The 14,894-nt window shown below is 39.0% G+C and overlaps 1 protein-coding gene across 2 annotated transcripts in view; it reads right to left on the bottom strand.

Annotated features, from left to right (window-relative positions):
• LOC136863048 (SPRY domain-containing protein 3) overlaps positions 1-14,894 on the bottom strand; it is a 201,966-nt gene that overhangs the window by 176,093 nt on the left and 10,979 nt on the right. For both annotated transcript variants that reach the window (XM_067139372.2, XM_067139371.2), the window contains exon 2: positions 1,062-1,185. Coding sequence is in view for 1 of the 2 variants with exons in the window: in XM_067139371.2 (XP_066995472.1) it covers positions 1,062-1,067 (6 nt within the window). In the remaining variant the exon portion in view is untranslated. The remainder of the gene's footprint in view (positions 1-1,061; positions 1,186-14,894) is intronic.

Raw genomic sequence — 14,894 nt, 5'->3', positions numbered from 1 at the left:
TATGTCTACAGACAGAGAACTCAAGCATTTCAACACACTCAAATGCAAAACTAACCACACTTGCTGATAAGGGTCACATGAGGCAAATGCAGGAGGATAGTTACGTAAAAGTTGAATCTATTTGGCTGTGGATAGTAACAGAAGTATTATTTCAGGGTAAGAGCTGTAGAGGCAGAAGCTGCCATGCTAGTTGGTAACAAGGGATTATGGAGCCACCGAGTTCATTCATAGCGGGTTAAAATAATATTAGTATAAAATTCCTTTAACTGCAAGTGATTATAAAGTACACTGGAGTGCAAAACATTTGCCGTAAAAAAAAAAAAAAAAAGTGAACACAGGTGTATCACATTTAAGTCCAGTTAAACGTCAGCAAATTTTGCTGGGATTACTATCCAACGACCTTGAGCATAGAATAAGTGTGTCTCAATCGCGAACACAATATAGCTGGTCACAGGAGTTTGAGATCATGTCTGAAAAGCCTAACAATCTATAATGGAAATGTTTTTATGGCTGTATATATAAACTCATGTTTACTGACTTTACTGACAACTTCCTACTGAATCACCTTGTTGCTAGGTAGCCAATTAGGTTCACCAAAAATTTCTGTAGTGTTTTATTAAGGAAATCGTAGAATTATGTTCAGGATCTTTAACACAGATCCTCTCAAGTGAACTCTACAACTGTGCTATTGCAGATAAGAAGGTAAGACATCTAAGGAAACCTTATCATATTCAAGCTTCAACACTAATGATTTTCACTTATCAGCAACACGAGCAATACTTGCTAAAACTTACAATCTGTGCATGTAATAACCAAATGACATAGGAAAAATATGCAGGTGGTAATAAACAAAATGACAGGCCTATACAAAAGATACTTTAGAGTCAAACAGAGAATTGGTAGGTGACATGCATGGGTTGAAACTGTACTGAAACATGAACCATCCCCCCCATAGAAATACTCTATCAATAACTACTTAAAAACAGATATTTTCAATCACTATAAACAGTCTAATGATTCTTCATAATCGTGCTTACATATAATCAGAGCATAAATATTACCTTCATTTTATGCTCCTTTAAGAAACGGCACCCAGTGGTATTCTCAGCACTTTACTCTCCTAGTTACTGGTGTATAAGCTGGTTGATCATGCATTTCGGACAGCTACCATAAATAGATGTAGACCTGTTAAGATAAAATACATAAGATTGAAGAGTATACCAAAATTTAGAATCCATAATATCTGGAGAGGCTCTTCAGTCAGTCAACATATTTCAATCCAAAGTAACCAATAGATTTCAGCAAGTAACACAGATAAAACACACATATTATATGCACATATGACAGGAAATCAATATCATAGAACTTGCTGAATGACTAGTAAGAATGCATCTTCTATCATGTGCAAAAATTCAAAGTTGTCATAAAATGCTATTACAGACTTCACAGTTTGTACAGGCAATAAAATAATATCATGTTTTGTTCTCATCTTGTCTGTACAGTTATACCTTTGCAAGACATAATACTGTGCAGTAAACATGGTAAGATGGTTAGAGGCAGGTATTATGCAACACATCATACCTTAACAGACATTTTACACTGTGTTTCTTCACGTGAAAGAGGTGCGCAGGCAACGACTATGATTTTAACAACCCATGTCATCAACAACATCATGTAAAGAAGAATAGACAAGCAAATCGAGGCAGCTGAAACTTGGACGACTGTGTGTCATACAAATTGTATCCTGCAGTATGTACATAGTAATATGCAGGGTCTAGCAAAGATTTCAGTAGGAGGATCAATTGATTCTTCAGAAATGAACTTCCAAGGAATATAATGCCATGATAAGATTATTAGTTGGTCTTTTCTGCCCAACTATGAAGATCAACAGATGACAACACCACCCATGATAAGATTATTACCATACTTACGTGAATAATCCCCACATATTCTTATTTTTTAACAAACTGAGGCACGAAATCACGGGGTGGGTTTTATTTGCGTCAAGGTTGCCAGCACGCTCCTGGCTCACCTAGTTTTTGATGTTGGGTTTACAGTTACAGTATGCTTTGTGTAACCGCAGATGGAATAAAACTGTCCCCATATGTCATATTTAAACAGAAAAGTATTCAGACTTTTAATTACAAACTGCCTATACATTTTAAAAAACAGTATTTTACAGAGTAATTTAAATTCAAAACTTCTCTGCACCATGATGGAACGCACAGGGGTAGCTTTCCGCACTTTCACTCACTTCGGTGTGTCTATAGTGTGTTTAATACTTAAGTTTGAGTGAAATAGTATATTCTTTTGCATTCGGCATTTTAAGAAATGCCACAACATCATACGCAGGCAGTGTGCGGAGAAGCAGAATTCGCGAAGACTGGCGTTGCCGACAGTAGGCTAAAAAGCGTGCCTCATAATTATAATCAATTCGTACGCACCGAACAATATTGCCAATTCCGATGAAACTGCATTTTATTTTTTTATTTTTTACTGTCGAGTCCAGACGGACTTATGGTTTTAAAAGAGATGGGATCACTGTACTGTATTACAATGCAGGCAGAAGCAAAAGACTTTATTGCTTCATCATAGGAAAGTTCGATAGGCCACAATGTTTTAAGGGCGTCGGGCACTTTCCGAACAAGTACAAAGCGTCTAAACATGCAAACAGTACAGTAAACCAAAAAATAAAACACTTGCACACGGGAGCCAGCATAATTTGTCCTCGTCTTTGAATAGTGCTTTTTTTTTCTTTCGTTGCATGAGGTTGTTTGCTAGTGAATAATCCAAGTGCATTCACATGCTATTTGTTTTACGTCGCACCAACACAAATAGGTCGTATGGCGACGATGGGATAGGAACGGCCTAGGTATGGAAAGGAAGCGGCCGTGGCCTTAATTGAAGTACAGCCCCAGCATTTGCCTGGTGTGAAAATGGGAAGCCACAGAAAACCCTCTTCAGGGCAGCCGACAGTGGGGTTCGAACCTACCATCTCCCAGATGCAAGATCACAGCTGCGCGCCCCTAACCGCACGGCCAACTCGCCCGGTAATAATGTAAATGCACCTTGTGGGATACATTTTGGAAACAGATTCCCCCCCACTGGCATTTGAAAGGTTCAAACTGTGAATCAATGTTAATTGCATGCAGTAGTGGGTATCAGAATATTTTGTGATGCAGCAAGAGTTGGCATTTCTGAATTACGAGTTGGCAGTTAATTCGAAATCACGTAATAACGTGGTTTTACTGTATCTCAAAACTAACATCGGAGTTCGCCAGAGTACGTGTTTCAAGTGTTTACATTGCACGAAAAGAATTATCCACCGCTGGTTGTGTTACTAACCGAGTAAAAAGAGACCACGAGAGAGAAGTGTTTTAAAGATGGAGTGCGAAGAATTTGAAATTTAGGAGAGGATTCTAGTGATGCAGGAGACGATGAATCTTTGGATCTACAGGGAATCGAGCCTATTGCAAGTTCAGATTAATGAAATACCCGTCACTTTATTAGGCCTGCTTGCTAATTTCATACTGCCAACTTTTAGAAATCAAAAATAGGAACATAATTTTTTTTAATTCTTGAATTTCATCACATACATTGCGCCGGGGTCTCGATGAAGAAAGGGTAAGATAAAAGGCATACATATTTACAGTTACAATGTGACTTGACCATTAAATTTAAAATCTTAAACTAAGAAAACAAGAATGGTTACAAGCAATTGTACCTAATCATTCTCATGTATGACACACACATACGAAAAATAATATTTATATCACACCTTCGCAACGAATAAAATGCATAATAGATTTTTTACTAGACTGTAAAATGAATGGAAATTCAATTTTATAGACATCTCTGAACACCTGGAGAAAACTTTTATGTTTCGTGGCCATAACGTGAAGAGAAAATACCAGAAATTGTTACGGACACAACTCCCTGAAATACATTCAAGTCAATAAAATTATTAAGTAAGAATGAACATTAATGCACTGAAATACGCAAAACTACCACATGCAAAAAAAGATCAATATGTCTCATACATTATTGCAAGTTTGACAGGGGGAAAAACACAGAACCGCAAGAAAAAATACGTGGCCTACACCTCTAATGAAACTAAGCACAGAACGATGTTAAACAGTGTGCGAATCACAAAATAACAAACTCATTCTTTCGTCCCAATTAATTAACAGAGTCGGTGGCCTCTCTCGCTTGTAGGACGATTACCGTCCCGAATTCCCAGCTGTAAGGCAAACACACTGCTACAGCGAGAGGGAAACACGATACAGGATACTATACAATCGCCAAATAAAGCATCAAATAAATACGCTTGAAAATGAGGTTGCATAAATTACACAAGCACATACGAATCCATCATAGGGGAAGAGTATATTCCGTACTGTAGGTTCAAAAATAAGAAAAATTGGAAGACGAGTAAAAAAAAAAAAAAAACGGAAAGTTTCCGGGTAAATCAGAACGGTTGACAGGTATGTAATTTTCATGGCATTTTAAAACAGTGATAATGTATTTTTATCATGTCAGGCAAAGCAGCTATATTTGTAAATTAAGATGTTCATATTTGCATAAAGAAGTGGACCTCGCGGAGTAATATGAAATGTCTGTTTATATCTATGTTACACTTTCGATGGAAGGAATTTTCTTTAATTTCATTTTTTTCGAAAGGAGCCTTCCTAAAATTAGGGTGCAGGGATTATTAACGTAAATACGGTATTTGGTCTTTACTGCCCAACTATGAAGGACAACAAACGACAACACTACCCACAGGCACAACCACGGAACACATAAGACCAACAGAAAGGGCATGGAGCATGAGATGAAGCCAGCCAGTGAGCGACAGCGCTACCAAGATGGTGGCAGCAGGTGATGAGTAACACTACTAGCGAGTGCTTTCAGCCTTCAAGAGAGTGAGGGAGCCCATGCTAACAACACACCCTGTCATCAATTTGAGTTGAATATACAAGGTGTCTGGGTTAAAGGTATAATAATATAAAATTTAATAACTTGAGAAGTAGTGGAAATATTTACTTGCGGTTTGTTTCTACAAGTAGGGTAACTCAAAATGTTTGTTTACATACCTAATAAACCTTGATATGCGCACCATTAGTGGTGTGACAGACATCTAATCGGTATTACACTTCTCTCCGAGTGTTCTGCAGCATTGTAGGCGTAACATTTGCGATAGCTGTACAAATGCGATGATGCAGATCTGGTAGATCACGAACTGGTGTCTGGTACACTTGATTCTTGGCAAACCCCCACAGGAAAAAAAAATCAAGTGGCATAATGTGGGGGCCAAGCAATTGATGGACTACCTCTCCTAATCCAGCGATCTGGAAATTCATGATTCAAGAAATCCCTTACAACTTCTGCATAATGGCATTGTGCACCATCTTGCTGAAAGATAACGTCACGAGGAAGTTGTGGCACAACATACTGCTCCAACATGTCTAGGTAACGTGTTCCATTAACTGTAGGCTCCACGAAAAAGAATGGGCCAATAACCCTGTCCTTCAACAATCCACACCACAAATTCACTTTCGGGGAGTCCAGTTCCAACTCTTATCACTACGTGGGGAGGGGTCCAGATCCCCATATGCGGCAATTGTGCTTGTTTACCGTGCCGGAAATACGGAATGTAGCCTCGTCCGAGAAATGAACGACTCGAGGTATGCCTCGTTTCCATCAGTTTTTGCCAGAATTGTCTTCGCGAATACCTTCCATAGCGGCCTGTTCTGAGGTTTGATTTTCTGACTAAACTGCAGTTTGTACACTCATAGGCGCACCCTTTTGTGGACGACATCACGTACTGTCGAACGAGCTAACTGTAACTGCCTATTTGCTTGTAGAATTGACTTACGAGGACTCCGCTTGAAGGACTCACGGATCAAATCAACAATAACCTCTGAAACTGCATGCTTGGCATGGCGGCCCGACATCGACAGCAAGGTCCCAGATTCTCGAAGGCGCCTGTCCCATTTCATGATTGTTACATAAGTGGGAACATCATCAGTTGGTAATAGTTCTTACTCACGCCAAAATCTACGTTGTACTAGTGTTACGGATTTTATCTCTGCGAGCGAAAGCACACAGAACACCTTCTCCTGTGGAGTCCACATGGTTACTGGCGCGCTTCTCGTGAACAATGCAGTTACGCGCATGCATGTGGTACCACCACCACTGCAAGCGAACACAAACAACATTTCGAGTTATCCTAGTTGTAGAAACAAACCGCCGATAAATACCTCCATTATTTCTCAAGTTATTAAATTTTATATTATTGTACCTTTAACGTAGACACCTTGTATTGTAGGATATTCAGTTATGCCTATATAATCGAACATTTTGAGTCCAGAGCTCTTACTGAGTAATGTTTCACAGGTTAACAGTTTAATTCAATGCAAGAACAGAGTTGAGCTTATTCAACCCTCTGAAGGTGCTGTTAAACTTTGTATTTTTAATGTGAATCAGTGGTGAAGTCATTTATATATTAATATTACCAATGTAAAGATCCTCATTGATGTAATGAATGTTGCTGTAATGAAAAAGTGTATTAGAATTGACCTATTGCCAGGACAAAACTATATAGAATAGGAGCCAGAACAGAATAATGTAATCTTGCTCATGAAAGCCTAATGCAAGGAATATTTCACAGTGAAGTTACATCACCGCTCAAAAACATCCAGGCCCGGTTTCTTCAACGAATGTTAAGTATTAACTCTGCTGTTAAGGAGACTTAACACATAATTTAACAAAATGGTCGTCTCATCAAGGATTGTTAACTGTAAAAAATTGTTAATACTTGTGTTAAATTAACCTGGCAGCAGCCCTGTGTTAAACCTCTTAGCAACTGTTAAAATTGCAAAATGGAGGCATGTAGAAGATGTAAGTTTGAAGCTTTACTGCTGTATGAAGACTATAAACTGAAGAAGGCAAAGGATGACCCATACTAAGAAATAACTACTTTCTAGAGTTGTCAGAAGATACATCTCTAATTACCAAAGCCATAATGAACAAGATACTAGACGATATTGAAAATAGGTTTGAGTTTCCAACAGTGAGGACAAATATCATGAGGCAGGATCCGCTTCGGACCACATGGAGGTTATAGGACACTAAAATGCGAACACATTTTACTCAAACTTGTCAGGTCTGCAACCTAATAATTTCCGAAAAATTTATGAATCCCCCGATTCTAATGCAACACCTATATACTTGAAGACTTGCAATCTAGCAAGTGGAGCAGTGGCCATGTGATCATCGTACTTCTCTCCGAACCGCGACCACTTGAGTTCGAGTCCCGCCATAGACACGCAATTTTATACAAATTAAATCATTGTTTCAGGGAATGTGAAGGTAAAATGAAAATAAAATGAATAATCAAATTGCAGTGGAACTTTATTTTCTACCTCAAATTTATATATATATATAAAGAGATCCAGCAGTAACTGTGAGAACGTTTAGGCCTATATTAATTTCAGGTAGAAAATAAACTGTACTGCAATTTGCGTAATATTTTTGTTCCAATTTTTAACTTGACATTCCCTCAAATATTAATTTAAGTGTCTTCTTCCTCTTTATCTGTTTACCCTCCAGGGTCAGTTTTCCCTCGGAATCAGCGAGGGATACCACCTCTACCACCTTAAGTGCAGTGTCCTGGAGCTTCAGACTCTGGGTCAGGGATACAACCGGGAAGGATAACCAGTACCTCGTCCAGGCGGCCTCACTTGCTGTGCTAAACAGGGGCCTTGCTGGGGCGTGGGAAGGTTGGAAGGGATAGACAAGGATGAGGGAAGGAAGCAGCCGTGGCCTTAAGTTAGGAGGAGAATTGAGAAACCACAGAAAACCACTTCCAGGATGGCTGAGGAGGGAATCAAGCCCACCTCTAATCAGTTGACTTCCCGAGGCTGAGTGGACCCCGTTCCAGGCCTCGTACCTCTTTTCAAATTTCGTGGCAGAGCCGGGAATCAACCCCGCACCTCCAGGGGTGGCAGCTAATCACACTAACCACTACACCACAGAGGCGGACATATTAATTTATTTTGTGCAAAAATAATAGCTGCGACGAGACTCGAATTCACGTCTACAAGGTTCACAGACAAGTACGGTAACCACTTGGCCATCACTCCGTTCCACTGTGATGTAACTCCGAAGTATATATGCCTTGGATTGGAATCGGGGATACATCAATTTTTCAGAAGTTATTAGGTTGCGGACCTGACAGGTTTAAGTAAAATTTGTTCGCTTTTTAGTGTTCTACCACCTCCACTTTGTCCGAAGCGGATTCTGTGTAATGCTATCAGACTTCATTCTTTTCGAAAACGAATGGGTGTTGACTTAAACCCTTATACACGAGTTACCGTCTAGTGTCTCCCCACAGGTATATTAAAGCTCGGTGAAATCGGTTGACCGCAGGGTCTGGCCTCTACTTGTTAGATACCGGTATTATGCTTGAGACACTTTTCATGTAATTGTAGGCGACTATGTTCACGAGTGCAAGAAAAAGTGTGTAGAATCCTGCAATGAATTCCTGCTGCCAGTGCAGCATTAACAACGCATTACATTATTTTCCCCACAATAAAATAATGCCTGAAAACCATTCAAAACACATCAATTATCACATTTTCCAGGTGATAAGAATATAAGAATAGGCTATATCGAATGTTGTGATATAACAGTCCGTTCTTTCATTTTTTAAGCACATTCGCATAATTTTAAATTAAAATTAAATTAAATAACAACTCGCATTCATCAGAACGCTTTTGTTCCTCTTACTTAACATGTTTACGTCTTAGCGGTCTTTGCTAACCATTAACCTATAATAATGTCAACCATGTGTCTGTGTGACAAAATACTATTTCAACACACTACTAGGAGCGCTTTATGTAAAGAAACAAAACATGCTCACTGCCAAACGCATTCAGAAATCTCACTGAAATGTGTTAATTTGTCTTTAACAATTGTTTAGTAACAAATGTTGGAAATATTTTTGTGAAACAGGGCACTTTTAAACAAAGTGTTAAATTAATAACAATTGTTACTTAACATCTGTTAAGTAAAATTTAACATACAGTTGAAGAAACCAGGCCCCAGTGACTCCTCACACAAAATTGAAGTCAGAAATTGCCTAACGAAAACAGTAACTTTGTAAGATATCACCCATTTATGTATTATGTTTCAATGTTTTCTGATGATTTGGATAGATTTTGTTATTTTACCTTACACTGCATTCTGTAGAAATGATTGTTATTTCTTTGTGTCCTGACAGGAATATTTTGTTTGAGAGTAAGAATGATTTAACTGATCTATGTTATACTCATACAATGCAAATGTAAACTTGCTCGGTGTGTAAAAAAAATGGTAACAAGCCGTGTGTTGATTATACTCATACAATGTAAATATTTTATATACAACAATAAGGAAAATTAGATTTTCTTTAAAGTATTAGAATACTGTTTAGAAATATTCTATTCTACAATATTCTAATCTTCTGTATTTATCTTTTTTTTTTTTTTTAATTTTTTTTTAACAATTGGCTTTACGTCACACTAAGAGAGATAGGTCTTATGGCAACAAGGAAGTGGGAAGAAAGTGGCCATGGCCTTAATTAAGGTACAGCCCCAGCATCTGCCTGGTGTAAAAATGGGAAACCACAGAAAACCATCTTTAGGGCTGCCGAGAATGGGGTTCGAACCCACTACCTGCCAACTTGCTTGGTGTGTAAAAAAAAAAAAAAAAAAAGGTAACAAGCCGTGTGTTGATTAACAGCATGAAATAAGCGAGGCAGCGCGGAGCTGGCTGTGACGGTCTGATCAACAGCCAACAATCTGCGCCAAGTAACTTTTTCATGTCACAATTTAGAACTTGTATAACAAATTACATATTAATTAATTATTTGAAATATAAGGATGCCGTTATTAATGTTTCTCAATTTGCTGTTAGTGTTCAAAACTAATTTTTTTAAACTCGTGCCAAGTTGAAAATGCTATCTTAATCCTAAGAATGTTAAATCACAGAATATTTGATAAGCACGCATTAAACATTTCTCCTCCTCCAAGCCTAGCTTGGCACTTCCATCCTACCATAAGTTAGCGACAATGACTTCACCCCCCATAACAGATGTGTCCTTTCTATTGGTCTCGTGTTCACTGGGCACAACACACTGATGTTATATATATCAATATATCAAGTATATTGATGCTTGTGTTAAGTGGAATTGCATGCCCATGGCCTGAGAGTGCCATCCTACTGACTCCTGACCAGTGTAGTGCAGAGAACACTGAGCTAGGATAAGGGAATAGTAGGACTGTAAACTGTACATGGACAAGTCAACATTAAGTCCCTATGTTGATTCCCACTCACAGCATATTTACATATGGTGATAAGACAGCAGGTACGATCCAGTTAGCACTGTTACAGGAGACCAATATGGTGGTATTTTGATCATGGGAAGCATCATATTTGGCTCTCACACACACACACACACACGCGCGCGCGCGCGCGCGTTTATGGATTTGATCATCGATCTAGAACAGGATAAATAACAGGCTTTCCAGGGGTCCAATGGGTACACAGATTATAGATGACAACACATGTCCATAAAGGGCTACACTGATGGATAACTTATTGAGAAACAACAGTATAACATATTTGGATTAACTGATCTGTTTCCCAATATGAAGCCTGTTGAGCATCTTGGGATGCAGTCAAGCTCTGTGCTGCAGGATGCTACATACACTATACCACAAACCATTCACGTACCTGTCAGTGTGTGTGGGTTTCCTGTATACTGCATGACTCAGTGTCCCATTGATGTTGCGTTTTACTAGGACATCCAGGAATGGTAGTTTTCTGTTTACTTGGATTTCTATGGTTAACTGAATATTTACGTGAATAGAGTTGAAATGGTCGAGAAATAGCTGCAGGTTATTGCTCCCGTGAGGCCAAATCAGAAACATGTCATCTACATAACGGAGAAAATATTTCAGTTTCAGGGTAGATGTAGCTAAGGCTTTCTGTTTGAAGTGTTCCATATACATTTAGGCTATTATTGGAGAGAGGAGCGACCCCATCGCACACACTTCTGTCTTTTCGTAGAACTCCCCGTTAAAGGAGAAGTAAGTGGCGCTAAGGCATTCTTTAGCTAGTGTTGACAGGTCTTCTGGAAGTTACTGATCTAATAGCCGAAATACTTCTGTTAGCAGCACCTTTGTGAAAAGTGACATAATGTCAAAACTTACTAATAAGTCCGTACTTTTGATTGATTGGTCCTTAAGGAGTTGGATGAAAAGTCGGGAGTCCTTCAAGTAGGTTTCAGTGTGTCCTGCATGTGGCTGAAGTAGTCCCGCTACGTAACAGGCGGTATCGTGCGTCGGAGATCCTATAGAGCTAAGGATAGGTCGCAGAGGTATGACTTCTTTATGGATTTTGGGGAGGCCATACAATTTTAGGAGGTATCGGGTCCGAGGAAATCAGTTTCTTCTGTATTTCGACTGGAATACTAGGATTTTTTAATAGTTTGGAGTTTGTCCTTAATGCGGTTCATAGGGTTTCTTATTTTCCTGTATGTAGAATTGGTGAGTAATTGTTCTATTTTCAGTGTGTAGATGATCCGTGTCATCACCATAGCGTTGCCTTTATCTGTGGGTAGGATTATTGTTTCCCTATCTTGACGTAGTGTTTTGAGGGCATGAATTTCTTCTTTGGTCAAATTGGATGGCGGCGGCTTTGCGGTTTTCAGCAGACATGATATAACCTGTCTGATCTCTTCTGTAGATTCGGTAGGGAGGTGTCTGATTGAAATTTCCACTTTGCTAACTATTTCTTCCACCGGTATCCTATTACCAGCTACTTCTCAGGGAACAGATCAGTGACATCAGACGGACTCTGAACTACCTTAACAATAAGTTATTTCACCTCCACTTGGAACTTGCCAGCACGTTGTCTCTCAATGACTGGACCATGTTAGACAGAGTTAGCAACATACATTCCCAGCGTACACTGGAACTAGCCACTGCCAAACAAAACAAGAAATTTAACTGCCTCCTACTAAAACAGAAACCGAAACAATATGATTCACTACAGAGGAATGTAATAGTTAATCTCACAGATAAGTCACTCAGTGAACCTACTATTTCGGCCTTGAGAAAAGGACTCAACTACGCAGTAGCTCCTAATAGGATACTGGAGGAAGAAATAATTAGCAAAGTGGAAATTGCAATCAGACACCTCCCTACCGAATCTGCAGAAGAGATCAGACAGGATATATCGCGTCTACTGAGAACCACAAAGCCACCGCCATCCAATTTGACCAAAGAAGAAATTCATGCCCTCAAAACACTACATCAAAATACGGAAACCATAATCCTATCCGCAGATAAAGGCAACGCTACGGTGATAATGACATGCACCATCTACACACTGAAAATAGAACAATTACTCACCAATTCTACATACAGGAAAATAAGAAACCCTATGAACCGCATTAAGGACAAACTCCAGACTAGTAAAAAATTCCAGTATTCCAGCCGAAATACAGAAGAAACTGATTTCCTCAGATTTGATACCTCCTAAATTGTATGGCCTCCCAAAAATCCATAAAGAAGGCATACCTCTGCGACCTATACTGAACTCTATAGGATCTCCGACGCACGATATCGCCTGTTACCTAGCCGGACTACTTCAGCCACATACAGGACACACTGAAACCTACGTGAAGGACTCCCGACATTTCATCCAACTCCTTAAGGACCAATCAATCAAAAGTACGAACTTATTAGTAAGTTTTGACATCACGTCACTTTTCACAAAGGTGCTGCTAACAGAAGTATTTCGGCTATTAGACCAGAAACTTCCAGAAGACCTGTCAACACTAGCTAAAGAATGCCTTAATGCCACTTATTTCTACTTTTACGGGGAGTTCTAAGAACAGACAGGAGGGGGCCGCTATGGGGTCACCGCTCTCTTCAATAATAGCCTAAATGTATATGGAACACTTCAAACAGAAAGCCTTATCCACATCTACCTTGATACCAAAATGTTTTCTCCATTGTGTGGTTGACACGTTCATGATCTGGTCTCACGGGAGCGATAACCTGCAGCTATTTCTCGTCCATCTCAACTCTATTCACTTAAGTATCCAGTTCACCATGGAAATCGAAATAAACGGAAAACTACCGTTCCTGGATGTCCTAGTAAAACGCAATATCAATAGAACTCTTGAGTCACGGAGTATACAGGAAACCCACACACACGGACAGGTACCTGCACGCCTCTTTTCATCACCACCCATCACAAAAGAAGGCTGTTCTAACATCACTGGTTAACAGGGCCATAGCGATATCAGACGCAGAACACCTCGGAGAAGAGAAAAAACACCTCGCGAGAACCCTCAGGAGAAATGGCTACTCGCTCAATAACATCAAACGAGTCTTTAGAAAATCAGAAGAAAAGAAAGAAAAGGCTGCCGTAGAAGAAAACAATGGGAAAGAAGAACTGACCCGTACTGACAGGTACCTGACAGTGTATTTTTGTGAAAATCTTTACTATACTATCACGAAGCGTCACCGGGTGAAACTGTAAGTACATCTTTTTTTTTTTTCAATTTGTTTTATGTCGCACCGACACAGATAGGTCTTATGGCGATGATGGGACAGGATAGGGCTAGGAGTGGGAAGTAAGCGGCTTAAGGTACAGCCCCAGCATTTTCCTGGTGTGAAAAAGGGATACCACGGAAAACCATCTTCAAAGCTGCAGACAGTGGGGTTCGAACCCAGTATCTCCCGGATGCAAGCTCAAAGCTGCGCGCCCCTAACCGCACGGCCAACCCGCCCGGTAGAACATAGTTTAAAATCTACTAAAGAATAAGTGAGTCGTCTATTTGCAAAACCGGCCATCTCCAAACGGTTACATTTTTCAGGAGACTGAAAAAACGTATAAAATCTAAATAAAGAGATTTAGAATTATTAGTATTTGCTATATCACTTATAAATAGCATTTAATGAATGTTACAGAATGCTAATGTTTTATTCGTATAATTATTTGAAATATTTAAACATCAAATTTGGAGATGGCCGGGTTTGCACCAAACTAAAGAAACTGAAGGAATGAAAATGTACAAAATATGCTTTATTTAAAAGTTAATTTAAAAAATCAATGCAGTATAAAAAGCCAATGTATTTACACAAAATGAACCAGAATTAAATTTTCAAAAATGAAACGTTAAAAAACATTAAACATTAAAGCCATTGTCTAGACTGTGCTCACGTGCATCTCCCACATCTTCTGGGTTGTTTTGTGGAAGGTTATTGTTATCAATGAGTTCTTTGTAAAACTTAAGCACTTCAACATTTCTCCACTGAGTCCCAAAATGTCAATAGAGATTCAACATCTTTTGCCTTTAAATTCGTTACTATCTTACCAGTATGTATAACTTTTGGATTCATCATCAAAACATTTTTTACCTATCTTACAAACGCCTAATTTTGTTCCAACGTCTATTCTGTAGTTGGGTTCACCTTGATTTAACACTGAATCGCCTCCTTTTGATTTGGTCAAAGTAACCCTTTCCGCAGCAGAAAATCTGAAGTGCCATTTCCCTGTAGGCTTGAAAGAAGTACATTCTGTTTTCCAGTCAAAGTCGGGAACATTGTCATCTTTTCCTAGATGTAATAATTTGGCATACTGAGAAAGAACATTATGAAATTTCTCAGGTTGTATTAAAGTTTCTATTTTCTTTGTTTGTTTTTCAATGAGCCCGAAAACTCTCGGATGGTAAAAATGAATGGCCTGTCACAGGGAAAATTACATCAATTTCCTTAATGCTGCTAGGTGTCTTTGTGACAAACCAAAAGGAGAGCACTGATATCATAACAGAATTT

This window comes from Anabrus simplex, chromosome 2, assembly GCF_040414725.1.
Source record: "Anabrus simplex isolate iqAnaSimp1 chromosome 2, ASM4041472v1, whole genome shotgun sequence".
NCBI lineage: Eukaryota > Metazoa > Arthropoda > Insecta > Orthoptera > Tettigoniidae > Anabrus > Anabrus simplex.
Note: the sequence above shows the minus strand (reverse complement) of the source record. Positions and strands in the feature narration are given on the sequence as shown.